At 40.9% G+C, this 27,577-nt stretch overlaps 1 protein-coding gene across 6 annotated transcripts in view; it reads left to right on the top strand.

Moving 5' to 3' along the window:
• The window catches only part of MICAL2 (microtubule associated monooxygenase, calponin and LIM domain containing 2), a 1,053,240-nt gene that overhangs the window by 412,652 nt on the left and 613,011 nt on the right, over positions 1–27,577 (top strand). For 5 of the 6 annotated variants that reach the window (XM_078680923.1, XM_078680928.1, XM_078680927.1 and 2 more), the window contains exons 20-21: positions 3,521–3,667; positions 6,960–7,040. The exons of the other annotated variant lie outside the window; for it this stretch is intronic. In XM_078680923.1, coding sequence (XP_078537049.1) covers positions 3,521–3,667; positions 6,960–7,040 — 228 coding nt within the window. The remainder of the gene's footprint in view (positions 1–3,520; positions 3,668–6,959; positions 7,041–27,577) is intronic. 6 annotated transcript variants of the gene reach the window in all.

The raw sequence follows: 27,577 nt of genomic DNA, 5'->3' as shown, positions 1-27,577 counted from the left end.
ACACAGTGGACCCTACCAATCTTCTAGCCCACTTGGCTGTTGTTGGAATAACTGAGTCTGTTGCAGTTTGGTTTGCTTCTTTTCTTAATGGTCAGACTCCAAAACGCCCTACCGCCTTGTCATTCCACCCGTTCTGCCATGAAATGTAAGGTACCGCAAACCTCCTCACTCTCACCATGTTTTTGAATCTCTTTTTGTGTGCCCTGACCAAGACAATTAGATCCTATGACTGCATGGTTGTTTTCTACAAGAAGAAATGCACTTAATTGTGGATCATAACTTCAAAGCACCACAATCTACAGCTAATGTGGCTGAATGCTTGTTTGGAGTTCAGACATGGATGTTGCAGAATTTCCTCAAAGTCCCTCAATGCCACATAGGTCTTGGTGGTAGCCATAAAGGCAGAGTGATGGCAGTAGAATTAGCGTATGGCCCTCAATTTTGGGAGAGGCTCCCTCTCTGACAATGAACGTTAAATACTTATGGTTGTTTCTGGAGAAAGACCTTTCTTTTAAAACTTAAAGATAAATGCAGTCTCCTCGGCATGTTTCTGCTCAAGTAGGGCCCGATTCACAAATGGTATTTTGCAGTACGGAAGCTAGTACTATAGTAATACTGCAAAATGTGATTCACAAACATATGGCTGGAAATCTGTCTCTCTTTTCTGCATGGATATTTCCACCACTGTAGGTGGTGATCTCCACACACATAAGCATACTACTTTCTAGTACATGTGTGAGTGACTTGGGTGAGTGGTGGGAAAATTGTGAATATTTATAAAAAATGGTAGGGGTTTATGAAAAGTTGAAAAGGGGAATTATGTTGATACAAGCCTAACATCCACAAATGAATAAGACCATTGCAATTCGCAAAATAGACTTTTAAAGTTACTGCAACCCTAAAAGTGTCAAAACAGTTTTAAACATACTCTGACAAGCTTGCAATACACTTCCATAGAAATCACTAGAGTCAGGGAATTAAGAAGCCACTTTCACATGACTTAATTATTTCAACATTTAAATTATATACATATATAGGTTTAGTGATTACAAAAGTATGGATAGTTATTGATTTGTTTCTAAATTTATAATAAACATAAATGTTTGTTTATACTTTGAAACATTTTTCTACAAAACGAAAATAGTATTTTAATCAAAAACATAACTTTTAACTGAGTTTACTAGAAATTAAACAAAATAAAATGTTAATGAGGTTGGGTAATTAATTTATTACAAAATTATATTTATAAATTAAAATATTTAACTATATTAAAATGTGATGTACATTTTATTTGAGAGCTTAATGTGCTGTAACTCATGTATTAGTACCAGGTTAATATACATTTTTCTAAATGATTTTATTTCATATTTCACATTGAAATATCTTTAAATATTATTAATAAAAATAAACTTTATACAGTTTTCCCATACGTTCCCCATAGGAGGATCAGTACCCTGATGGCAGAGATCTCCACTAGTAGGTGAAAACTTACTTTTAGTAATGCTACCCTCTTAAATTATGTTGCAGGGCAGACCACCCATTTATTGGAGGGGATAGGGAAATGTAAGTCTGCAACTAAGTGTAAATTTCCACATATAAATGTGAATAGCAAAAAACGTGCAAATTACACCTATATGTAGTAGTAGATCTACATGTGAGTAAATCTGCACATTTATATTGACCTTTGTGAATTGGGCCCTTAGACTTCTGGGGAAACGCCTCCATTCGTGTCACATTGGTCTCATGCTTATGTATTCTCTGCATTCTTTTGAATGAATTGACTGTTGTATTCTTATCTATTTGACCTACCTGGGAAATCATTTGACAAGCTGCACAGGATGCAACCCCTTTCAGTCTGGAAAGCAAATCTTTTGGGGAAATATGACCATGTCCCTCAAGCCAGAATTTAACTCCACTGGCTTTCCTAATGCTCATGATATTCTCTGAAGCTGGGAAGTCTCCTCTAGAAAAAACAGCTCAAACAATACACTTCTGTGGGAAATGTGCGTTTCTTGTTTTAAACTATGCCACTATCCTCGTTCTCTGTGTGGCCTTCAGCTCTTGTACAATCTTCTTGGGCATCTTAAAAACATACACACCTTACATTCAGAAAAGCCTTAAACAATTTTATCACGCTAAATCGCACTTCATTTCTATTTATCGTCTTTTTAGGTTCCTGTCAAACTGTTTACTATACTCTTGTTTCTAAAAAAATAAATCATATAAGATCTATTAATCCTTTTTGTACGTGGCCAAAGCCTATTAGGACTCTGGGCATATGGCCTGGCTTTAGGCTGCTCTGCCAACCCATGGTGCACACAGTCAAATGCAGTGTGTAGTGGGTTACGTCGACACAAGAGCTATGCACAGTGCTTGGGCAAAGGTGAAGTGATATGTGAAACCAGTAAATAACATCAACTAATACAAGTACATAAATAACAACAAACACACAAACTATTGAAGGTCCATAGTGGTGATGACATGTTTATTTGATCTATGCAATAGGTCATTCCAGGAAGGATAACATCTCTGCATGCACCTACAGATTTTGAGCTACCACATTTTTTAAATCTGACTATCATTAAAGTGACTCTAATATAATTTTGCAAAAACGACTAATGGCTCTTTGGAGTGTTTAATTTTGCAGTACAGATTCTGTTTTTATTATTTGTCTGTAATGAATTTGAAAGAGTAAGACACCAATGATTTAAGTGAATTTTGCTAAGGGTGATTTTATACCCATGTATTCTAATCACCTTGAAGTTCTATGAATTTATAAAGGAACTCGACCTTTGACTTTGTTCATATATATGGTTACAGAACTATATAGGAATTTGCAATATCCTTGTTATGTACAGCTAGGGGTGCTTTAAACCATATATTAGGCAATGGCTTTTATTTATGGATTGAAAGCTTTGATTTTTTTTATACAGATTAAGGCCTTGATTATGAGAGGAGAGAAGAATTGGAATCCTTGTGTAAATCTGACTTTGCACATGGATCGGTCTTTAGGTTGTGCCATGATTCTTGCACCCTGTTTTCGCCCAAAAGATTTAATCAGGTTAAACCTAGCAAAATATATCTGGATAAATTGTGCCATAAAAGGTCAAAGGCTACGGATTTCAATATGTTCAGTTCTGAATCTGCATGTTATGTCTTATTTTTCACTCTGAGCCTCAGAATATAATGTATTTTAGCACCCAGTAACATGTCACCCAGGGTAGCAGGTTTTACGGGGTGTAGTATAAACCACTACCTAGTCCAAGGCACTGGTAATCAAGGCCTAAATGTTCAAGGGAATGTTGAAACCTCTACTCAATTTGAAATATACCAATAATTTCACCACATGTTTGTAAACTTACTTCTTTTTGCATGAACAAGTCTACTAACCAATCGTTTGAGAGTGTATCATTTGGTTACTTTTCTAATGTTAATGAGCATGTTCTTACTATTTTGCCTCAATCCTGTTTTCCCATTTTTGCATAATCTGATATTTTTTCTCCCATTATGCTCTATACAGAATAAACTGCCTACCCGTGGTCTGTCACATTTTCAACTTAAACCCTCCTATTACCCTCCTCTTTCATCATCTCCTAAATCATCTGCTTCTCCATCCTCATCATCTAATGCCTCTGAACCTAACCGTGCTTCTCTTCCTTCTGGAAAGGTATCATGCTGTTAACTTGTATTCATATCAAACTTGCTCTGTACTCATTTCGGGTGGTGCCATTGTAAGAAGAGTAACATTAGACAAAGGAAGAATTTGTAATAATCAGATATTTTTTATATAGAGTTTTATACCACACTTGCCATTAGATAACAGGCGTGTCTATCACCCAGTGTATGGTATTCCATTTACTATCTTTGGATGGATGGAAATCTGAGTTTGCTTCCTGAGATTTAAACGTGTGGCCTCCAAACCACTGCTTTTTCAGCACTGCCTGCCTCAGCACACTACTAAATTCTACCAGCAATATCGTTTTGGAAATGTTGCAGCTACATTCTAAAAACTTTAGGAAAAACATTTTAAAGTATTTTTCTACGTAAGTTTTTCCTGCAGTGTAATTAACAGGTAGACACTCAGTGTTTGATGCTGGTAATGTAGTCAATTATAATAGAGCTTACACTGTATTTCTTCGTGTGCTTGTTTTGTCAAACAAAATATGCATAAAAGAACTATGTGACCATGTTTACATAGCTTAAAGGACTTTGTGCATAATCACCCAGTTTTGATAACCTGGGAATATCTATGAACACAATGTATGCCTATGGCTGTGAAATGTGCACAAGTAATATATTCACATAAGGTCATTAAGTCCCTTTCCTTTTCTTGCAAGTCACATTTATTTTCTACCCCTCGCCTTTATCGCTTTCTCTCCCCTCACTTGCACAGCACCCTATGCAGTTCCCATCCTTTTATTCTCCTTTGCTCTCTCGTCCCTCTCCTTCCCATTACCTAGGTTCATATTCCTCAACTTTTGCTATCTCATTTTCCACTTCCCTTTTATGATTACATATTCTCTCTCAGCTTCACTTTCCTTGCCTCGGGTTCCCTATGTCTCTCCTCAGCATCTTCCTGCTCTTTCTCAACCCCTCACTTTCCCTATAATCTCATGCAGCACTTATTCACTCCCCTTTCTTTGATTGTTTCTCTCACTGAGTTTGGTTCATGGTTTTGTAGATTGTTAATAATGTATATTACATTCTTAAATCCTTACAAAGGTCACTGTAACAGTTTAAAAAATACGATCAGAATAATTATAGAAATGTTGTACAGTTGGTTTAAATCAGTCCCTTGACTCCTCACTCCGAGTAGTTGTTGCTTGCTTAATGCATGAACAATGGAAGGTGGTCTACTGGTTCTTTTGCCTCTTCTGGGCAGGGTCTGATTATCACCAAAGAGCAATGACGTGCAGTTGTTGTCTCATGGACCCATGATATCCCAAGGTTTGATTCGTAGGTGGCCTGCGTGGGTATTTTCTGTTTCCTTTGTATGTAAGCTCCTTTAGAAAAGTTTGCAATCAGTGTACTTTCCGAATCTAACAATAGGTAACGATACCTTATTCATGCTGTCAGATGCATCAGCAGATTTCCGTATAAAAGTTAAAGTGGCTACACCGTTGAAGGTTTTCATTCAATCCTGTAACAGGTGTAGGTGAGCATTCCAATATCTTCTGCACCTTGAGGACTTCTTGTATGGTATGATCTAGAGAGAAATTCCCACTATGAATCACGTTTCCTAGTTGTATTTTCACTATCAATGACTCTTGTCCTGGATTCCCTGTAAAGCATCTTAGAAACATAAAAACAATGCAAGCTGGTACAAGTCATAAGTCTGCCACCACAGCTAACTCAGTTTCATTATTGTCGCAGAGAATAAAAACCAAAAATGACTCCGAACACACAGTTGATTTGTAGTGATAGCAACAACTTATAGCTTACGTGTGTGTCTAAATAATTGAGGTGATGTCTTTGATTCTACTGTCTATGGTCAGAGATATTGAGGAGTTCAGACCAACAACTGATTGAGAAATGAGATTCTGGACATCTGCTTGTCCAAATTCGGCTTCAACCTGTTAGCATCATCAAAACAGTAAATTCAAAGATGAAAACCAATAAACAATACCTCTTGCCTTGATCTGGAATGGATGATAAATTCTTCTAAAGCCTCCTTCATCCTAAAGACAACTCAATGATAATAGATGATATATTGCTACTTGGTTCACATGAAGCTCCAATAGGAAAGCAAACTGTTTGTCCCACTCATCTTGAAAAATTACTAATAGTCTGCTTTTCCTAAATTACGATAAGTGGGGGAGGTGGCCTACGAATGTTGACTCTCTGCATCAGAAGCATCGAGTCTGTTTTAATGACTATTGGAGGAAAGGGCGATTTTTCCAAAACTTTGATTATTTATGTAATTTATCACTCGTGTAAATTGCAACTGCACAAACATTGAACATCATTCAATTTTGTTTATACACATTTAATTGTGAACTGCTGCAAAAGGGAAAACTCAGCAATTTACCACAGATTGGCCTACGTTTGTGTATTTCCCATATTACCATTGATGTATCAAATGAATAATGAATTGTTTCAATAGCCTGGATATAGCGGTGCCTTACTCTTCCTGCAGTCATTTCTTCATGCTGTGAGGTAAAAATATAAGTATGGTTTAAGAGGTAGAAAGGATACTCGCACTGTGTCCATCCATATACAATTTGTACTTGTGTTCTGAAATTAATTTATAGCAATACATAACGTTGTATTGGAATTACTGATTAGTTATAATTGTTCACAAGAAGCAAGTGAAATTAACTGAGAAACAGAGATAAGTGGTGCTACAGTGTCTATGCGATGCAAAGATTGCATTTCTTCTGTCGAAGCAGACCATCTTTTGGTGTGGTGTATATCTCTGGAGGCTTTTCAGCATACCTTAGTACAGCTGCTGCTCTACCCGGCCAACCTTTCATGCATGATTGCCTGTTGTTCCTGAAAAGAAACGGTGCATAATCAAGCCCATGTTGCTCTGCACTTGGCAAAGATAGCTTTCTGTTGTTCAGATGCTTATATATTGTCTTGCAGAGAAGATACAGTTAGAGGTGTACCTTCTGTTTATTGGGTGTTGCACTGTGGCTCGACAATTTTATTCTTTACACCTACTTCTGTTTTGTTCTTTAAAATAGTGCATCCACTACTGAATTTACAACATCATAGTCTATCTTCACATATTGACAACTTTGTTATGCTTGTCTGAAGGAGATGAGTCTACTTTCAACAGAGCCATGCACCTAATGTATTAGTTATTCGGGCCCAGTCCCTGAAGCATAGATTGTATTCAGGCTAGAATGGGAAGTAGTTATGTAAATTATACACTTTAATATTAAACATACTACTCTGTTACTAAGATTTTTAAAGATAATTGATGTTATTTGTGTTCCACTTTCTCTTTTTGTTAGTCTGTACCCATTGATGTTAGTGAATTAAGCACTCATAAGGTTGCAACAAAGAACAACCAGTTTGTACCTGATCCCGAGCAGGTATTGTTTTGTAAGACATGCTGGGTGTATAAGTTACCTTGTGGTGCTTGCATGGCCTGCATTAACACACCATGTTTTTCTGCTCTCCATAACATGGCATGTGCACGCTCATGGGGAATATTGCTGAAGGTGTACTGATAACAATGATTCATTTGGCAGTGATGAATTAAGTTAGTAAGAACACATACCATATATTGCTGCCTCATGAAACTCCCAAGTGTGGAGTTCTGCATCTCCAGGGCCAGGGGATTAGAGAAGGGCCTTAACAAACAGCCCTCTATCTTTTCACTACTGTATCCCCACATTTCCCATCTTAGAAAACCTTCTTTTCATGGTATTTCTGTTTGTGATTTGATTAATTTTTACTTTTGTGATATAATGCTTTGGACTTTCAAAACTTGGTATTGCATTTTTCTCGAGTTATTTTGGATTCCAGACTTGTCACACTTGTGTATGTTTGTATAATGTTTTTCCTTATTCTCAGACACCTAAACTCCTAGCAAAGACAGGCCTTGCTAGAGCAAAAAAGCATTAAGCAAATAACATAATTCAAACGGCTACATAAAATAATAGATGTCTAGACCAGCAGTTGTTAACCTGTGGTCTGCAGACCCCTTGGGGTCCGTAGCACCTGCTCAGAGCGAAATCGAATATTTAGAAAATTAAATAATATTAGCAGATTAATAAGTATACCCACGTAGAAAAGCAGGATCGAATATTTAGAAAATTAAATAATATTAGCAGATTAATAAGTATACCCACGTAGAAAAGCAGGATTGAATATTGAACATTTAAAAATGCTTTGTGAATATGAATGGAAATTGAAATTACAGTCTAAAAATTAAGTTGGAATCCTTATTAGTATAAGCAGTACAAATGCAGCAAACTGAACCTAGAATGGACAGTATGGCCTCAATTGAGGAGCTGGTAAGTGCTGACAAAGAGAGAGCATGCATTGGGAGCGAAAAAGGCAAAGTGATCTTCTAGAGTCTATTATATTGCTTCATCTTTTAGAAATACAAGTAAATTCAGTTACAACAAGCTCCAACCATTCTATTAAAATTAAAATTTCAGTGTTATACTTGTTTCTGTATTTTTGCATATTATTTTGGGGTATGATTCACAGAAGCTGCCTAGGTGGGGGTCCACAGCTTCCAGTTAAGGATTCAGTGGGGGCTGGGGTTCCACAAAAGTCAAAAGGTTAAGAACTGCTTGTCTAGACAAATGAATTAAAAGTAAACACAACCTTTAATCGCTCTTCGAATAAACAACCAGTATTGTAATGAAAAAAGCGGGTTAGTAGATTTTCATAATGCTTGATGGGATGCAGACAGGATCAGAAAATTATGGTACATTGTCTGCGTTGTGAGGTACTGCTTTTAGAGAATTGGTAACTGGGAATGGTCTAAGGGGTCAATCAGCCTAAACATTTCTTTAGTTGGTTGATCTCAATAGTTACCCTTTAGCCGAGAGACCCCAAAGGCGCACAATCCTTTTATTTCTAATGATCGAAGTTGGATAAACATCTGAGGGAGTATGCTCTAAAATGCTGGAGCCTAATAATATTTTTATTACACGGTTGTGCATTAGAACATAGCCACTGGAATTGAACCATTTGTCTGCTGGAGACTAAGCAACAAGTTGCTGAAGGTTGTCTAGATCTAATACAATTTTTCCACAAAATCTGCAATGTGTAGTGCTATTAGGAAGATCTTGAGAAGAACCAAATAAAGTAATAGAATAGGTCCAAACAGAGGGTGATTTTGATGTGATATGGCTTTTTTTTACCATGAACCCTCAAGATATCACCAATCCTTTCTTTCAGATGTCTACTGAATCCTAATGCTCATAGAGATTTTGATCTATCCAATATAATTTCTACTGTAAACCATGACTTGCTTCTCATGAAAACGGCATGCATGTTGAGACAAGAAAGCAACTGCAACCCACTGCCATGAAGTCTAAAGTGGCTTTAAGGAAAAATGCTTAGCCACTGGAAATTACATGCTATCCTATGAAGCAAGAGGTGTCCTAAGCCAGCATTGGATGTCGAGATTGCCTGTCCCAAAGATTCCGGTGTAACCCCCAGACTTTTCTACCACTGTAGAAATAGGTCATACCTTCCAGCTCAATTACACTGACCATGCATCAAATGTCTGTCTTCGCACATTAACCTCCAGTACAGCAACTGGGGAGGATCTGCCCAGAAGATGGTCACACTTCACTGTGGATGGAGTGTTTAGATGCAGGCAAAGATAGTCCAGTTCGGTCCAGATTTGGGCTGGTTTTGGAATGCCTTTCTCATGTCTGTATTCCTTTGGTGGTGCTCCTTCGGTGTGTGATCTTAGACCTTCAAATGACTGATTCAGCTCTAAAACTAACAAGTATCCTAGTAAATTGAATTTATTTCTGGTACTTTGTATTTTTATGTGGGAAAAGTAACTAGAATTGCTGCAATTATCAAGCCCTCTTCTATGTGATTTGTAAGCATAGATTGGTCTCAGGTTAGCCAAGACCAAGTATAGAGCAGCCTCAACATGTGGAGGAAGCTTGACCAACCCGTGTACAATGAAGGTGTCAGAGTGAGCGGTTTACACTCATTGTTAAATAAGTAACACCAGAAAGCCGACATGAATCTGAAGTTTGTCAGCTTCGATTTATGAGCCCTGGACATACTATGATTGAAATATATAGCACTCTAATTGGTAATGTAAGCACATCTTGTGGTTGTCTAATTATTGGAAAAAGGATTTCAGTGATGCAGTGGTAGTGATATATGGTGCATATTTGTGTTAGTGTTTAGATCACCTCATGGATGAATGTCAACTGTGACTTGTTACATGCGTCGAGTTGCACAGGGATGTGTGCTACGGTTGTCAAACTCAATACTCATTTTTAGCTTCCTTTTCAAGTGCTGCAAATATATGATAAAGTAGATACTAGTTATAAGAAGAGCAAATTAAATATAGGTTTATTGAGTTGAAAATGTTAATACCTCATTAGTATGTAAAATGTAGAAGCTCAGGACATCGCTGGATAAGTAATTCAAAATATCCTTGAAAAGATAATGGTCATAGTCAAGCTGGCAAAATATTCTTCTACAAGGCGTAAGGATGATCACAGCCTACTCAATATTAAAGTTGACATTGCAGAAATCTGGGGTGCAGGACGGGGGGAGGCGGGCAGGGGGGCGGAATACTTCAAGAGCATATAACCGTGGCTGTCTGACACATGATCCTGTAGCTTATACTTATACCTCAGAGTACAGATACAGTATACACTCTGTATAGTCACTGTGGAGTCACAGGATCTTATTTAAGTCTTCTAATAATAGTATATCAAGGCTCCCTGCACAGTAGTGATGTAGGCATCGGCCTGATGGGGCACGATTTATCTCGATTCATATGAAGGGAAGTCCGAAAAATACTCATAATTTATACGAGAGTTGGTCTATTTCGCTAACTACTGCAACATCTAGGGTCTTCCAGGGGGCTAATTTTGGCTTGGCTGCAAAAACTCGCATTTCTGCATTGCATTGAGTTTTTGCACATGGTTTATACATTTTCACAACAAAGCGAAGATACAGCAAAATGGTAATTGCACAATTTCTCTTACATCGCTAGCATTTTGTGCTCACTTTCACCACCTCTCGTAAATGTGAGTCTAACACCTGTTTCGGTGTAATTTGTTCTCTGCAGGAAAGGTCGATCCACACCCTCACAACAGGAATGGTTGATTGCTGTCAGACCGGCATTCTTCATGGAACTGGGTTATCTTGATATGCGCCTGACTATGTTATGACTTGTTTTTAAGGACTGTCTTGAAGCATTTCTTGATTGAAGTGTTTATGACTGTCTCACACATGATCACGGATCGCACACAGCAGCTAAGGTCATGGAACGAGCGGTAGGAGATGTGTAAGACTGGTATGGGGACTTCTAGTCAAAACGTGTTTACACATATGACCCAGAAAAGAAATGTATGGGGAGGTTACACTCAAAAATAGTTGGTTCCTGTTTTGTCCCTGTAGTTCTCAATCATCTTCATTTAGTGCTCATGTTTACCACTAGCTAGAAGTTAATGTGAGCAAAAAAGCTAACGCTGCTAAATTTGTGCCCAGTGGAAGACACTTTCACATCACTTCATTACCAGTGCCGTCACCAGCAAAAAGAACTTAACAATTTTCAAAAGCTTCGCCTCACCAGCAGCCACCGCCAGCAACATCATACTGTTGAACCTGGCCCTTTCTGCATTTTTATCCACAGACGACTGCCTACTATTTTTCTGACTCTGTTTTGTTGGCTATAGGATTCTGGGAACTTTACCACTGCTGATCAGTGCCAAAGTGCACGTGCTCCCTGTGTAAATTGTGATTATGTTTGGTTATCCATGATTGGCATATTTGATTTGCGGTAAGTTCCTAGTGAAATGCACTGTGTGTTCCCAGGTCCTGTAAATCAATTGCTACTAGTGGGCTTGCAGCACTGGTTGTGCCACCCACATGAGTTGTCCTGTAAACTTGTCTCAGACCTCCAATTGCAGTGTCTGCCAGTACAGTTTTAAACTGCCATGTCGACCTGGCAAGTGCACACACGTGCCAGGCCCAAACCTTCTCTTTTACAACATGTCGCACCCCTAAGGTAGGCCCAAGGTACCCCCATGGACAGGGTGCATTATCTATGAAAGGTAGGACATTTACTGGTGTGTTTTACATGTGAAGTACTTCAATATTTCGTTTTTAACTATTGCAACGGCTAGCTCTTCCATAGAGTATCATTAGGGCTGCCTTGTAACATTTTACAATTGTGACTTTCAATTGGGAAAAGCTAGAAATTTGGAGTTTGGGCTCTCTGACCTCCGAATTAAAAACCCCCCACATATTTAGGGAAGGTGGTTTTTAAATTGCATGTTTAAGAAATGACACTTTCAGAAAGTGGGCATTTTCTTGCTTTACCGTCCTATGCCTCTGCTTGCCTGTGGAATCAATATCTTGTTTAGACTGACAGCTGGGATGTTTGTGCATTCACTCCAGTCAGTCATGCAAAGGGAACTGAGGTGTAGCCTGCACATCCTGATGACCCATCACCAGGCTGATGGGCCATCCTGAGCTAGAGTGGTGGAAGGAGTTACAACTGACACCTGATTAGGGCTGTGCCTGGCCTCTCACAATGCTGTCTCCGTCCCCCTGTAGCGTGTCTGGAGCCAGGGCAGGGCAGGATCTTGTGGACAACAAAAACTTTCCATTGAAGTATGCCTAATTCAAAGCCCAAATGGGGTATAAGTATTGGATCTGTAATCCCTCATTTTAGAACACTGCTGGACTGAGGCCTCTGCCAAAAAGAAGAGCTGTCAGGAGGAGTACTTGCTGTGTGTTGCTTTGCTGGGTTGGCCTGCAGTTGGTTGCTGCTTCTGTTTATGGGCAGGGAAAGGACTAGGCTTTGCTTTCTTGAATCTTGCTTTTCTAAGGTTCTCCAAGGGCTTGGGTGTGCTTGCCTCCTGTTGGAAGTCTCAGGACCATCACAGACTTCAGCAAGCACAACGAGATGATGGACAGAACACTGAAACTTTTCAGACACCTACCCCCAGTCACAGATCTGGGTTGAATCAATCATTGTTATTTAGCTCACTTTGCCACCCCAGTTCAGACCCAGCCATATGCAAATCATTCTTGACCCTGTTTCTCATGGGAACAGTCCAGCCCGAACTGCCGACTGAAGTCTTCCCTGGACCGGAAACAAGCATTCTGGGACCGGCTTTGGCGTAACATCCCTTATCAGCTAGGCTGTACTTGGTCAGGGTCAACTAATGACCCATTTGTAACACACACCATCATAAGATCTGTGCAGCAACCACTCTGACTTCTTCAGGAGAAAAATCACAGCCATATAATACAACTTCAATCGTCATCCTAATCCTGATCCTAGCAACTTTGCGACCAGTCTACAGACAAGAACGGGGAACACACCCTGACCACATGGAATGCCATCACCAAAGATGAAACTGCTGTTATCATGAAGTCCAGCCACTCTTGGGTCCCGTCAGACCTCTGCCCCAACCAAACCCTCAACAAAGGATCCACTCCCATCAGCTCAGCCCTTAAACCTATTCTCATCACCTCCATCAACACCGCAACAATTACAGAAGCCTGGATACATATGGCAGTCAACTTTTTATTAAAGAAGCCTTCAGCAGACCAGATCAAACTCGCTAACTACCAACTTATCTCTCTCCTACCATACCCAGTCAAGATCCTAGAAAAAAACATCCACAGACACCTCGCCAACCACCAACTCCTCAACACACCACACTGTCAAGCTTTAGCCACAGCACAGAGATAGCCCTCATCCAAAGGAACAGATAACATTAGAAGGGTCCTAGATGGAGGAGATCCATGGCCCACATCCTACAGGACCTCTTGCGACATCCTTCAAATCAGTCTCCCATCCAATTAAAATTAGAGGGCTGCACAAGACTAGCATTCAAGTGCCCACTCTCTGAAGGATCTATTCCTTGGGGAGAACCAAAATAGTGACACTGGCACCTTACTCTTCAGACGCCTGGGAACTGATCTCAGTAGTGCCTAAAGGCTCCCCTATCAACCCTCCTTTTTTATCGTCTACATAACCCCATTGGCCGACATCATCTGCGCCCACAATAACATCCTATTCTAAGCAGATGACACGCAATTGATACTACTTCAGAAACGTTGCCTTACTGTGGGACCCCACCTGATGGACTACAGACTTCTGCTTCAGCCCACAAGCAAGGAACCATGGATCATCATTGTGAAAAAACTGAACATTTGCGCTGAGGTCAACGCAGTCACTGTGTCCTGTTTTCACACCTTGAGAATGCTGAGAAAGAACTACACGTGGCTACCGAACAACATGAGAAAAACCATCACCCAAGACCTCATAACCTGGAGGCTGGATTATGGGAACTCCCTCTATGCAGGAATCAACAAGCAATTCGCGAAAAGAATATGTACTATCCAGAATGAATCAGGTAAACTTGCTTTAAGCATCCTACGCTGGATTCACTTCACACTACACTTGAGGATGCTCCACTGGTTTCCAATACTCAAGCACACACTATTCATGCTTCTAGCCCACACATGCAAAGCAACTAATGACCACCATACCTCAACTGCTGCATACATTTCCACCAATCCTCCTGGCACCTCAACTCGGAAGGTCTGCTACAAGCACACATTTCACGAATCCACTGAAGCAGATCCAAATGTCGAGCCTTCTCATACATGGCTCCTAAAGCATTCAACAACCTCCCACTCCACATTAGAGCCTCATCCTCTCTTCTGGATTTCCGCCGCAAGAAGCTGAAGACCTGGTTCTTCGAGTAAGCCCCCTTCCAGGGTTAGCCTCACCCAATTGCTAAGCGCCACAATATCCTCACGGGTAATGATGCGCTATACAGAAAACTTAACGGCTCCAGTTTGACTGCAGTGAGAAAATGACACACAACTGTTTTTACCTTCTTTTGGCCTACCACCGAACTCGGAATGCACCCCCACCCCACATGTGTACTGGCTTCAGGTGCTCTTTTTCCACCCTATATCAACTTTTTAAGGTGCATCGTCACATCTTCTACTTGCTCTTGCCTGACAGCACCTTTTGAGGGAAAGACCGATCACAGGCAATGTTTCCACCTCAAGCCCTCTTCACAGAACCCGAATGCCCCTGAGCCTGGAATAATGGCACCAGGATGAGTACTTACTGGGTTCATGCCTTGTATTAATGGCTTACTGGTACTATTTGAGTGTGAAGAGAATAGAGGTTACTGCATGTCTCTGCTCTCTGAACAGACTGATGCATGGACCCTACCCTTTTTCTTTAACTCTGTTTTGTGTTCACATTTTTTGATAGACCTTGCTTACAGTTTGAAAAAATGCAATCTGCGTACTTAGCTACAAGTAGTGTCTAAGTTTGGCTATCACTGTGATTCTAAAGTAAAGTCCACCGTACTCCTACTTAAAATAGTGTTTTAATAATCACACAGAAAATTTTGCAGGTCTAGAATCATAAAATTGTAAGTTGTTTTCAAGACCCTACTTGGATCTGGTCTGAGAGTCAACTGCACCAAGTCCTGCCTATTTCCCTTCATTTCCGACATCCCCGACCCACACTTTATTGGTGGGGCTGTCCTTGAGTGGCAATAACAAATGTTCCAATGCCTGGGAGTGCAAATTTATCATTCCATGGCTGATCTCTTCGATGGCAGTGTCACTCGAGCAGTCACGTCATCATGGACCTAAATATCCTTTTGGCTCACGCTGCCGTTGACTGTTGTCAGGCGGGTTGAGTTACTAAAGATGGTGGTTTTGCCTCACCAACTATATATTTTTTTACCAACATTCCCCTCTATTTTCCAGCCGTAATCTTTTGCATGTTTGCGCAACAGATACTAGAATTAATTTGGAACAAATCTAGATGTAAGATAGCCTTGGTAAATCTCTCTTCACCCACAGATCAGGGAGGCCTGGAAGTGTCATATTTTTTAGCAATACTATCTTGCCTCTCAAATCCAATGGATTGCTAAGTGACTGGCGGGCTTATACCTTTCAGACACAGACATATACTTGCCTAGCTGGAAATTGCCCACTATGCTGCACCTGTTTTAACCCTGTGCATGTACATGGGGGCTGGATTCACTGCTGCTGGGAATGGCATACCTCTGTTATCGCAGATACCTCTGTATTACTAGCCACACAATCCCATGTGTGCCAGGGTTGACACTACTTGGCACACCAAGAGGTGGAACGCTGCTGGAATACACTCTCTGGGTGACTTGTACCAAGACGACTTCTTGGCATCATATGAAACACTGATGGAGGAAGATGGCTTGCCCCCAGACCAATTACTAATGTAGAACTCACTGATTGCCACACTGGGAAACCACAGGGGAGACATAACCACCGAACTACCCATGTACCTCAATGTTCAATTTTTACACATGAAGGGGAGGAGTAGGCATCTCGCAAGATGGTTTGCAGACTCATTCCATACCCACACTACTCCGCAACTAACTACCCAACAACAATGCTGGGACACAGACTTATCACGCCCTTGCATTGATAAGGAAAAGTCGGCACTATTAGAAGGCCCATAACGTGCCAATTTAGACTTATACAGATTTATATAGCACATAAGACTTATCGTACTTCTGCCAATATAACTTGATATTACCACAGGGGGGATGAGGCTTGCCCCCACTGCATTCAATCAGATGCTAACCTGTTGCATATGGTATGGTCCTGTCCATCCCTACACACTTGTTGGTCCAGTGTCACTTCAAGCCTCTCTGCCTGTACTGAATGCTCAAGCCAACACAAATGGGAGATAAGTCTCCTGGGTCGGTATCGTAGGAGCAAGAAACAAAGAGTTACTTTCCATTTCCTCGACTTGGGGTTCATAGTAGCCAAGTGCCTTATCACATGTAGGTAGAAGACTTCCGAGAACCCCCCAGCCACGTTTGCAGCCTGGACATGCTCAATGCTCAATGGGCGCTGGCAGAAAGCATGGTCTTGCATAGTGAAGACGCACTAGGCCTCAGGAAGTATCCCATTGCCACTCCCTGGGACGCTATGTTGCCGGACCTCCAATCTGACCACCTACCTGTCACAGGCAACGAAGCAGTCTCCCCATGAGAGATTTATAGCACGGCACATAGGGCTGCTGGATGAGGTTTGACCCTATTGTCAACTGCAATAGCTCCGCACGCAGATGTTCATAGTGGGTCTCGTTTCTGAATTACTTGTAACATCTTGGCTGGCTGGGAGGAGGGAGGATATGTTGGGTAGAGAAACATTGAAGCGTATGGAGTCGAACTTTTTTGCATTATGTTTGCTGATGTTTTATCATTGGTAATGTAATATGAATCTGTTGTGGCTAATCAAATGACGCATCATCCTTTTCTAATAATGCAACGTCCTGCACTTACATGTCTACAATTTCTAATATTGCATTGTTTTGTACTGTAAACCAAAATAATGAGAAAATCAATTAACCGATTCAAACAAAAAAAGACCCTACTTGGATGCTGTTCATATAAATCAATTAAAGAAATGCGATTGTCTGCCACTAAATAGGATGCTATTTAGGTTTTATTCAAACGAAATTTCAGTTATGGCCAAACTATTTTTAACTGTTTCAATTCACCAGATTTTTTTGGGTGAACCAAATTTGTATGAATCACTCATGTTTTTGGGTTAAAGCCTGGGATCTCATTGTCAAACAAGATCTCTCTCTCTCTCTTTATTCTCAACTTGCCCACACAATAACGCAACTCTGACACTGACTCCATTTGCAGTCTTGACTGTGGCAGTTTCCATCAACCCACATGACTCTCCCTCCCCCCTTCTTCCCCTCCTCTTCTATCTGCTCACTTACTTAATTTTAGTGTATTTGTTTCCAGTTATGTACTTCTATGTCAATTACCCAGAAGCCAACTGCAGTCCTAATGTCCTTCAGAAATAGACCATTCCCAACTGTCTTAAGAAGGATGATTCTGTTGTCAAATATTTAGTCCCCACCCACTAGCTCAACGTGATTCGCATACAACCCCCCTGACGTTCCCAACATTATCATTGTTGCGGTTTTGTGATTACTGTGCTCCTATGATCTCTCCAAGCTGGCATGTATTGACATTTCGTCTTATTTTGCTTTCATTGTTTTACTTAAAAATGCAAATAAAATATTTAGAACAAAAAAAATTATCACTCTCATGTCCTCTGCAACCATAAATCCATATTTATAGCAAAATAAGATTACTTCTCTTTAAAACTGCATGAAGCCATAAACAGTACCACAAGCATTTTAAAGCAGCAGTTCACCTCCATGTGTCCGTCTCAGATCACTGTGGACCACACACACCCTGAACAAATCTATCACACATGTCAGTCCACTATCTTGCAATTAGTCAAAGACCTTTCACCATACTAGGAATCTTCCAATCACAGCCTCGCGTTTGTAGCCACCTCTTCCATAGATACGTTATACTCCAGCCCTCCCTATTTATATTAACAGCTCCCTCTTGAAAGGAGGAGTGCACAGAACTCTGAACATCTCACTTACCATGCACATGCTCTGGTAACTCTATAACTACTTGCTCATCATGGTCCTCAAAAATCCTAGACAAAGGAGGGAATTCTAAACTACAACACCGCATTGAGGCAATGACAACAGTGCTATTCAAGTGCAAATATGGGTGTTATTCCTGAACTGGCACGGAATAAGCATTTATTCTCACGTTGGGAAGCATACTCATTCCAGTAAGCAAGGGCTCCCTTGACATTTTCTAGCTAATTAACATATCTCTTAGTTTTATGCACAGTATTTTACAGTATGCTCAATAAAAGACTACAAAATATACCAATAGTGTTTGAACCCTCTGCCCTGGTTTCACCTCTTAAATGCCGCAAGGAGAGACAACACTAAACTTGGAAACCTCAGCTCCAACGAACAGTGATCACATCCAAATACGCATCAAAAAGAAGGAGAGTAATAGAGGGAAATTAACCAGGTCACCCTCCACTCACTAAACTATAAAAAAAGGACCTGATTATAGATGAACACTATACAATTTCAGAATCCATGGGGCAGTCTGAATCTATCTTTGCAAGGACTGGCTTTGCCAGAATGCCAGTCCTACCCAGTTCCAAGTGTTCTATTTCTAGAAAGTTTGTCAACTCATAAAACGAAACCAGAAAAAGGTCTGAAAGGTCAGAAAGTACCTCACATAAGCATCACCAAAGGAGCTGCTGGTTTGTACTCACCAGTTTGCTCACAATATCATCATTTGTAACTTCCATAACAGCAAAAAAAAAAAGAAAATATTGTGCCCAGGTTTTCTAGGAGGTGAAAAAGGAACTGGAAAGAATAAACAAAATGCAATGTAAATGCTGGTGTCATTCGTCAACCAATTGTACCCCGTGGTGTGAAAGAAGAAACGATACGGCCAATGATGAGACTACTATATCGACACAGCTTACCTTTAATTTGGCATAGGCAAACTGTAAATTATACCAACATAATTCATGTAATTTTGTGTTAAACTTTTTATGCCAAATTCCCGAAAGTATGCCACCACCCCTCGTTACATAATGTTGCCACTATTCAGTACAAAACTATAGTGCAGGACCACAAGAACAAAGTTCTAAGTGGTTAGCTTGGATAGCTATAACTTGCTTAGAGTTCCAAGACATATTCAGCCGGATATTATGAATCCAGTAAAATTATTAAATAAAAAGTCTTAGGCTTATATCTCAGCTGAATAGATCTATTCATTTTTCTCTTTTGCTATCCTTATGATCTGGACCAATTTTATTTTATGCAAGGGTACCATTGGTGACTTTTATTCTGCACCATTTAAGGGATCAGATTATGTAAAAGATATCACAAGGAAATCCAAGCCTTGGAAACCCTTCTGTTCTACAGCCACCAGGGACTTGTGTTCTGAAGGAGGCCTTCTGGGTGAAAGTTTGTGTATCCTTCTGTTTTATGTTTGGAGGGGGGGTGGTATCTCTTGGACTGCTTAATTGCAATGTTCTAAAAATGTGAATCCAAATGAATCACAGGTTCAAAACTGGATTTATGTTACTTAAAGTAACATACATATTTGTGTGGGTACCTCAGTCACTTCACAGTGCCTAACAATGCCTTCAAAAAATATATTGAAGAAAACAAAAAGGTGATGAATACTTGAATTCATCTCAGCCTCTGGTAATTGCTTGAGGCTGCCTTCAGTCCATTGTTTTTTTTCCCCCTACCTTGCCACCTCCAACCCGAACCAGCCATATACAAATCAGCCTTGGTCCTGCTCCAGGAGGATTAGTCCAATCTGAACTGCAAGGCAAAGTCCCCTCTGAATATGAACAGAAACAACTCCAGACCAGTTTTGTCCCATTTGAGCTTTATCAGGAGGGTGCAACTTGAGTCCTGTGGCACATTGCGCACGGGACCCACATCTAGACTTGCCTGGTACACTTCAGGAATGACATCTGGCAAAGCAAAAAGTGGCGGATGGAATCCTTGAAATTTCAGCTTGCCAATTTGGACAGCAACAGATATGTGCAAATTCAACTTTGTCCTGCTCCAATCAAAACAGTCCCGCCCAAATTATCAAACCAAGTCCCTTCTGAGTGGTAGTACAAGCAAATCCAAAGCAGTTTCAGACTATTTGGGCCTCATGAGTAGGAGCAACTGGTACAGTGAACCAGGATCCATGTCTGGGCACTCCTGTTGCACTTATTAATCAATCAGGGAATTGTGAAGCGCGCTACTCACCCATGATGGTCTCAAGGTGCTGGGGGGTGCAGCTCCGAGTCAGCCAAAGAGCCAGGTCTTGAGGCTCTTCCTGAAGGAGTGCTAGGTGGGAGAGCATCTGATGTTACTCGAGAGTTTGTTCCAGGCCTTAGCCGCGATGTAGAAGAAGGCCCTTCCACCCGCTCTGCTTATTTATTGGTAGGGAGAAGGTCTTTCATGCTCATATCCCTCACCGTTTCTCTCCTTCACGTCTCTAACACTCATTGTTTCAAACTCCTCACTTTACCTCTCTCCAATTCCTTCTTCCTCCTGTCACTCAGATGGTGGGCCTGTATACGCCAAACATCATTCAATAATCTACTTTGAGTATTCCAGTTGCTCACAATCGTGTACCCTTTCAAGCCTTACTACTAATCCGCGCTTCTCTCATTCATACGGGCATTCACACTCGTTTATTCTGCTGCTCACCCCCCCTTCCGATGTGCCCACGCCTAATCGTCATAATCAACTGGACTTGTTTCATGTCAGGTACCTGCCCACAAGTGATGGCGAGCATGCCCAGACTCCCGTTTTCACTCACATACCTGTTCTATCAAGCTTGTTCGACGTACACACTTAAGTATATTATGACGCTATAGTCCTTGACTGCCCCGCTGTCTGTTTGGCTTTGTTGTGGAGCTATGCCACCGTTCGTAATGTGGGTGTGTACACCTCTTGGTGCTATAGTATGGACGAGGGGCTGCCAGCTATTCCGTATTCACTTGGGTAGTCACAGGCTGACGCATACTTGTAATTGTTTCAGCACATTTGCCATTGTACTTTCCAGGCCCGGAAACACCATTTCCTGATTTTCTTTTAGCGAATGATGGGATTGTCATATCGGTTGTTTTAATTTTCCTTTTCCACTGCTGTTTTCTGAATTTTAAAAAACACAGCCGAACGACAGTTTCATTTGAGCATTATTCAGCTACCGTGTTGAGGGAATTTAATGTATTTTTTATAATTAGTTTGCTTCTTGTGTTTGTTGACTGACAATCATGTTTACAAACGCTCACTTTTCTCTTGTTTTAAGTTCAGTGGATTGATGAAAGGGAGACCTGGTTTCTCAAGGCTGTGTTCGTAATCTTGCTGTACCTTTCATGTTTACAACTCACCCTGCACATTAATGCCGAGTACTCGAAATGGGGTTCGTGTTGCAAAGCCACAACCTGCAATGCCTGATCATTGTTCACACAGGCTACTGCCATGTGTATTTTTTGGGGTATAATTACAGACAAATGTAGTTGTTTATCGGAGTCCTATTGTTACTACTACATTACGTATACTTTGAATGGGCTTTGGGTCAGCCCCCAGCTCACAATTGGATGGCTTCGTTTTCTATAGCAATTCTCTTCTCTTGATTCAGACAGTGTCTTTCCTTCCTGTTCTTGTCTTTCCCGAACCGAGGAGGATTTAGATTTCAGTGTACTGATTTGATGAGTTGTGTCCTTCCATTGCGGACTTTGTTCTTTCCCCTTTCAGCACTCCATGGGAATGCCTGTCTTTCCTTTGTTTCTCCCCTGACAGCTGGTTCCTTCTGACATCCCTGCCCGCCACTCTCTTTATGTTCTTTGTCTCTTGTCCTTACACTCATTGTTCCCTGTCCCTCATGTCTTTATCTCCACCACAGTGCTCTTTATTTACTACACTCTTTCTACCCAGTTCATGTTTTGTTGTCCGGTCCCACTCCTGATTCTTAACATTTGATATTTTTTTCATGGTATTTTTTTTTTTAGTGTCTTGACGGCTCCAAAGTGCTACCGGCTTGATTGCCTTCTTTTTCAGCGGAACTGTGCCTTTATTTTCTACTTTTAATTTCTCATTCTAAAGTGGCCATAGGCTATATTGGAAAAATGAATTAAACATTCTAGTTCTGTGGGTCACAGAGCATGCAACTATTCCTTAAGATGTATATGCATTCATGCATCTGCATCAGTGACTATCTCAGAATAGTTTTGTGTTCCACGTGCACAGTATGACCATTTTGACATTAGCTTATGCCAATATTGTGGCTTTTACAGGAGAAATCTGTTGGCTTTGCCAGTGGATGTTAATATCAGAAAGTCAGGCTGTGAAGATTTGCCTCCTCAAAATCATACAAACATGGCCATCTCATTGGGAACATGCACAGGTGCAAGGAAAACCCTTTTAAATGTTTCATTACTGGAGTAGCAAAATAATATTGAGCAAGGATCTATTGGTCAAATGAGATCGAACTATCACTTACAGTGGTAAAGAGGATAACATACAGCTTTCCAAAACAAGGAGAAACTTACAGGTGGTGTTTTCTGGGATTTCCATCTGTGTTTTTTTAATTTGTCCACATGACGGACTCCTAGGCAATAACGCATTTTGTGTATCTATAAATAGAGAAATATTATTGAGCCCAGTAAGCCATGAAGGGGCTATTTCATAAATGTAACAACATAAGTACCAAATTTTAGGTAGCCTTTCTTTTGGAGACAAGAGTCGGTGCATCAAAGTTAAAGATGCCATGAGTCAGGGTACTGTAAGAAAAGAGCAAGCAAAGGACATATCCAACCCATAGTATAAAATATATGCCATTAGAATAGACCAATTTACGGAGATCTTGAAGCCATGGCTTCTTATCGACGTCACCTTTATCAGATATGTTCTATAATCGTTTGGCCACAGATTTACTGCTTCCTGGCGACTAAAAGTAGGCTAAGACCAAAAGTAGGCCGAGGTTCCAAATGGTGTGATGTAAAAAGAAATTGGACTGTATCAAGAGTGTGCAAAATGATGCTGTTAGGGATGAATAAAATTGGCATTAATGGACTTCACCATTTATGTGAGTCATTGTTACGATTGCCCAAATATGTAGTGTTAGTGGAATTTAGACAAAACGTGTATAAAACTCCACGAAAATATATATTGCAAGAAAAAGCAACACACATGCAAAGTTTTGTCAAGCTGATAGACTTTACAACTTGTTAAAAAGTAGTGATTCAACAGCTTTGTAAAACATTGCTGGGAAAAATAAATTACACACGCGTCTAGTAGTTATACACCATGGCTTGCTGTTAAGCTCCAACAAAATGTTAATGAATATTTTTTTAAATATCATACTATCTACATTTTTATCATTTTCATCTCATACCTCATTTATCTAAGCTCCAGGATCCGGGCAGCCTCCACATCAGCATGGCTCCCATTCTCCAGAAATTCAGAAAGAGCCTGGAGATTCACCTCTTCAAAAAACTTTATATTCATTAAGTTTATCTTCTTCAAAAAGGTTAATTTACCTAAGGAACATTAACCCCATCTGCATCTTTTCCCCTGCAGTAACATTAAAGCGTATTTCCAGGGTCACATATACTAGTAAAACCATCATTCGTTTGAAACAATATGGAAACACATTTTGAATGTCCAGAAGAAACAGTTTCTCGGTCGAAATCTTGTCTTTTAATCGCAGATTATGGTGATCGCTGTTTTCCTACAAAATATAAAGGAATATATTTGCTTCTGTGGCACTTCCTGTCTAGCCCCTCCATGTGAACTTTACATCCATAGGCAACCTTGCTTCCTGGCGTATTTAGAACGAAGAAATGACTCCTACGTTTTGTTACTGAATGAGTAATCCGTTACTCGTACACTAACAAAGGCAAATTCTCTTACAGTAGCTTCTGATGGAAAAAAAATTATATTTATGTGCTGATGACAAGAAATATGAAGCCATTATTGGCTTACTTTACGAATAATTAGGACAGCGGATTACATTTTGAGATATAATCAGCCTTCAAAAGACTTAGAGGATGTATGTCAGTTTGATGAATTTCCACTACAGAGACCGCCAGACTTATGAAATCATACTGACGAAACTCCATTTTGGAGAATTGCAAAATTGAAGATTTACCAGTTGCATGACAATCAAATGGATTTTTTTTATTAGAATAGGGTTCGAATACCTGTTTTGGTATACTCCAAAAAATAAAAAACAAGTGCAAGATATTACTGTCGACAGGGTGAAGACAAAGGGGAGGGAATGTAAAAGAAAAAAGGAGAAAGTTTAATATGAAAGAGAGCAAGGGGTACCATCCCTGTTTAAAGAAAAAGAATGAAGGTGGCTGTTCTGGGAAGAAGATGGAAAAAAAAGAAATTAGGAGGGGAAGGAGTAGGTGTGAAATTCAGGGGGTATAGGATGAGGACTCCCTAAGAAAAGCCAAAGTATCCTTCTTAATTACAGAGAAAAAGTGAATAAGAAAAACAACCTGCATTAAAAAAAATAGACACAAAAGACATTCGCCAGTTTGGATTCCTCAATCATGAATGTCTTTCATAGTTAAAATTTCAAGACAACAGATTCAACAAAAATAGCTCAACAGAACCGGTTTCAGCAAGATTGATTGTGGTTTGTAAGCTACACTTCTTCTTCCATGCCTAGTGGGGCCAAAAGAGACAGACAAGAGAAGTTCCCAGCCTCCTTCTAATTAAGTAATATCTTCCTGTGTGGCACTTAGCTGAAAACTGATTGTGTGGCACACTTGTGAAGGTGTGCATTGAAGGGGAGGTCTGTCTTCATCCAATGGAACATTTAGTTGCCTGAGAGGCAAGGGATTAAACAACAAATTTGCAATTTAACTTTACCGTGTAGCCCATTTGGCCACACAATGAGGACCAGGAATCGGTAGGTGAAGTTTAGTAGGTCTATTACAAATTAGTAATCAGTTCAACATAGGTGCACATCAAAATCACATTATTAAGATACAGAATCATAAAAGGCAAGCTGAAACGCTAGAATAGGTTCAGTCTCAGCAACATAAGGCATACAAAGAATACAGTCACAGCAATACAGATACTAAGAAACAGGAATTGGCGTTCCTTAAAGAAACTCCTATCATCCTATCCAAATATTAGCAGATGTAAGGGTCAATAATAATCCCAAACGGTGAGGGTTTCCACCTGGTGTGCACAGTACAGAATTTTTGCTATATCAATTCAATGTTATCAATCCAGTCAATCACGCCCAACCTTCTGTAACCCACTGCTGCAGGACCTCCTCCAATGAAAAATACCATAATGAAGGGAGCACCGTATTCAGTAATCAGTATTTGCAAATGCAAATTTGTTCCCAACTGAATCAATCAAAAATACAGATTTCCTTGAATCCACAGATCCACAATTTATTGCACTTCACTTTAGGATAGTGTTTCCACAACGATTATGACAGTTCATCAATATTAATTGACAAGCTTGTAGCAGTTCATCAACAGAAGTTCCTAATAAATTCAGCCAACGTGTTTCGTCCAACGTAGGACGTCATCCGGGCTATAGTTCAGTGTTCTTTCTGTGTAACTTCTACCTATCCTGCAAAAGGTTCTGATTTTATTTTTATTTTTCTTCTAAAATAATGGTTTCCAACATGTCATGAGCACCTTATCTCACTAGGTCATCCGTGTCTACTAAATTCCCAATCAGCAGTTCTTACATATATCCGCATCCAAATTCAATAACGATTTCCCTGTAAAAAGCTATTACAGTGGTCTTGTAAAAGCATCTTACTTATTTTCAGTCCAATCCCTTCAATTAAAGCCCCATTCAACTAAGACGACCTCGTTCCTCGCAGCCGGCCCGATAAATCCCGCTGTCCAATTTTGAGGGTCATCTAATCCAGGCTCAAAGCTAGAATGAGAATGATTTAGCATAGAAGATCCCAAAGGATTGAGGAATTAAGGAAGGAAGGTGTCCGCATAGTGAAGACTGAAATAGAAGTCGACTGAAAATAAATGTGGCCATCCTGTGGAACTCTCTCCCCCTGTACCTGCGCTCGGAAGCGAGTTTTTTACGGTTTCGTAAACTCTTAAAAACTTTCCTGTTCCCTGTCTAATTCTGGCGCTTTGTGTGGTAGTGGCCTTTCTCTGGAAGAGCGCGGGGATGCCTAATGGTAACCAGGCGCTATATTAAAACTCGTTAATAATAATAATAATAATAATAAAATGGAAATCGGTGTTTAGCATAAAGCCACAGACTCACAAGGACAAAAGGAAGCAGAGAGATCTGGACCTCTCAAAGTCCTCCTGAAGAAACCCAAGGATGACCCGAGCGACCTCAAGAACTTCCGGCCCATCTCCTTGCTCCCATTCCCAGCTAAGGTCATCGAGAAGATAGTAAACACCCAGCTCACCCAGCACCTCGAAGACAACAACATCCTAGACCCGTCCCAATCAGGATTCCGCAGCAACCACAGTACCGAGACCGCCCTAATCACCGCCACAGATGACATCAGGATCCTACTGGACAATGGCGAGACAGTGGCCCTCATCCTCCTGGACCTCTCCGCCGCCTTCGACACCGTCTGCCACCACACACTACGCACACGCCTCCACGACACAGGGATCCGTAACAAGACCCTGGACTGGACCACCTCCTTCCTCTCCGGCAGAACGCAGAGAGTCCGCCTCCCCCCGTTCCGATTCGAGGCCTCCGAGGTCATCTGTGGCGACCCTCAAGGATCCTCCCTCAGCCCGACGCTGTTCAACGTCTACATGGTGCCACTAGCACGCATCGCCCGACAGCACGACCTCAATATAATCTCCTACACCGATGACACTCAGCTGATCCTCTCCCTCACAAAGGACCCCCTCACTGCCAAATCCAACCTACACCAGGGAATGAAGGCAGTCGCCGACTGGATGGAGGACAGCTGCCTCAAACTGAACACAGACAAGACAGAAATCCTCATCCTCAGATCCAACCCCTCCGCATTGGATGACTCCTGGTAGCCCACGTCACTGGGGTCCCCCCTCGTCCCCCACTGACCACGCACGCAACCTGGGAATCATCCTCGACTCAAAACTCTCCATGACCAAAAAGGTAAACGCAGTCTCCTCCACCTGTTTCAACACCCTCCGCATGCTTCGCAAAATCTTCAGATGGATTCTGACCAACACAAGGAAAACAGTCACCCAGGCCCTAGTGAGCAGCAGGCTTGACTACGGAAACGCCCTCTACGCCGGAGCTTGTCCAAGCTCATCAGCAGACTACAGAGAATCCAGAATGCATCCGCACACCTGATCCTCTACGTCCTGCGCCACGACCACATTACCCCCCACCTGAGAAACCTGCACTGGCTCCCCGTCGACAAAAGAATCTCCTTCAAGCTCCTGATCCACGCACACAAAGCACTCCACAAAACCGGCCCAGCCTATCTCAATAGTCTACTCTCCTTCTACGTACCCAACAGGAATCTCCGCTCTG

The sequence above is a fragment of the Lissotriton helveticus genome, chromosome 3_1, assembly GCF_964261635.1.
Source record: "Lissotriton helveticus chromosome 3_1, aLisHel1.1, whole genome shotgun sequence".
Taxonomy (NCBI): domain Eukaryota; kingdom Metazoa; phylum Chordata; class Amphibia; order Caudata; family Salamandridae; genus Lissotriton; species Lissotriton helveticus.
The sequence above is the reverse complement of the archived record's forward strand: the minus strand, read 5'-3'. Positions and strand labels throughout refer to the sequence as shown.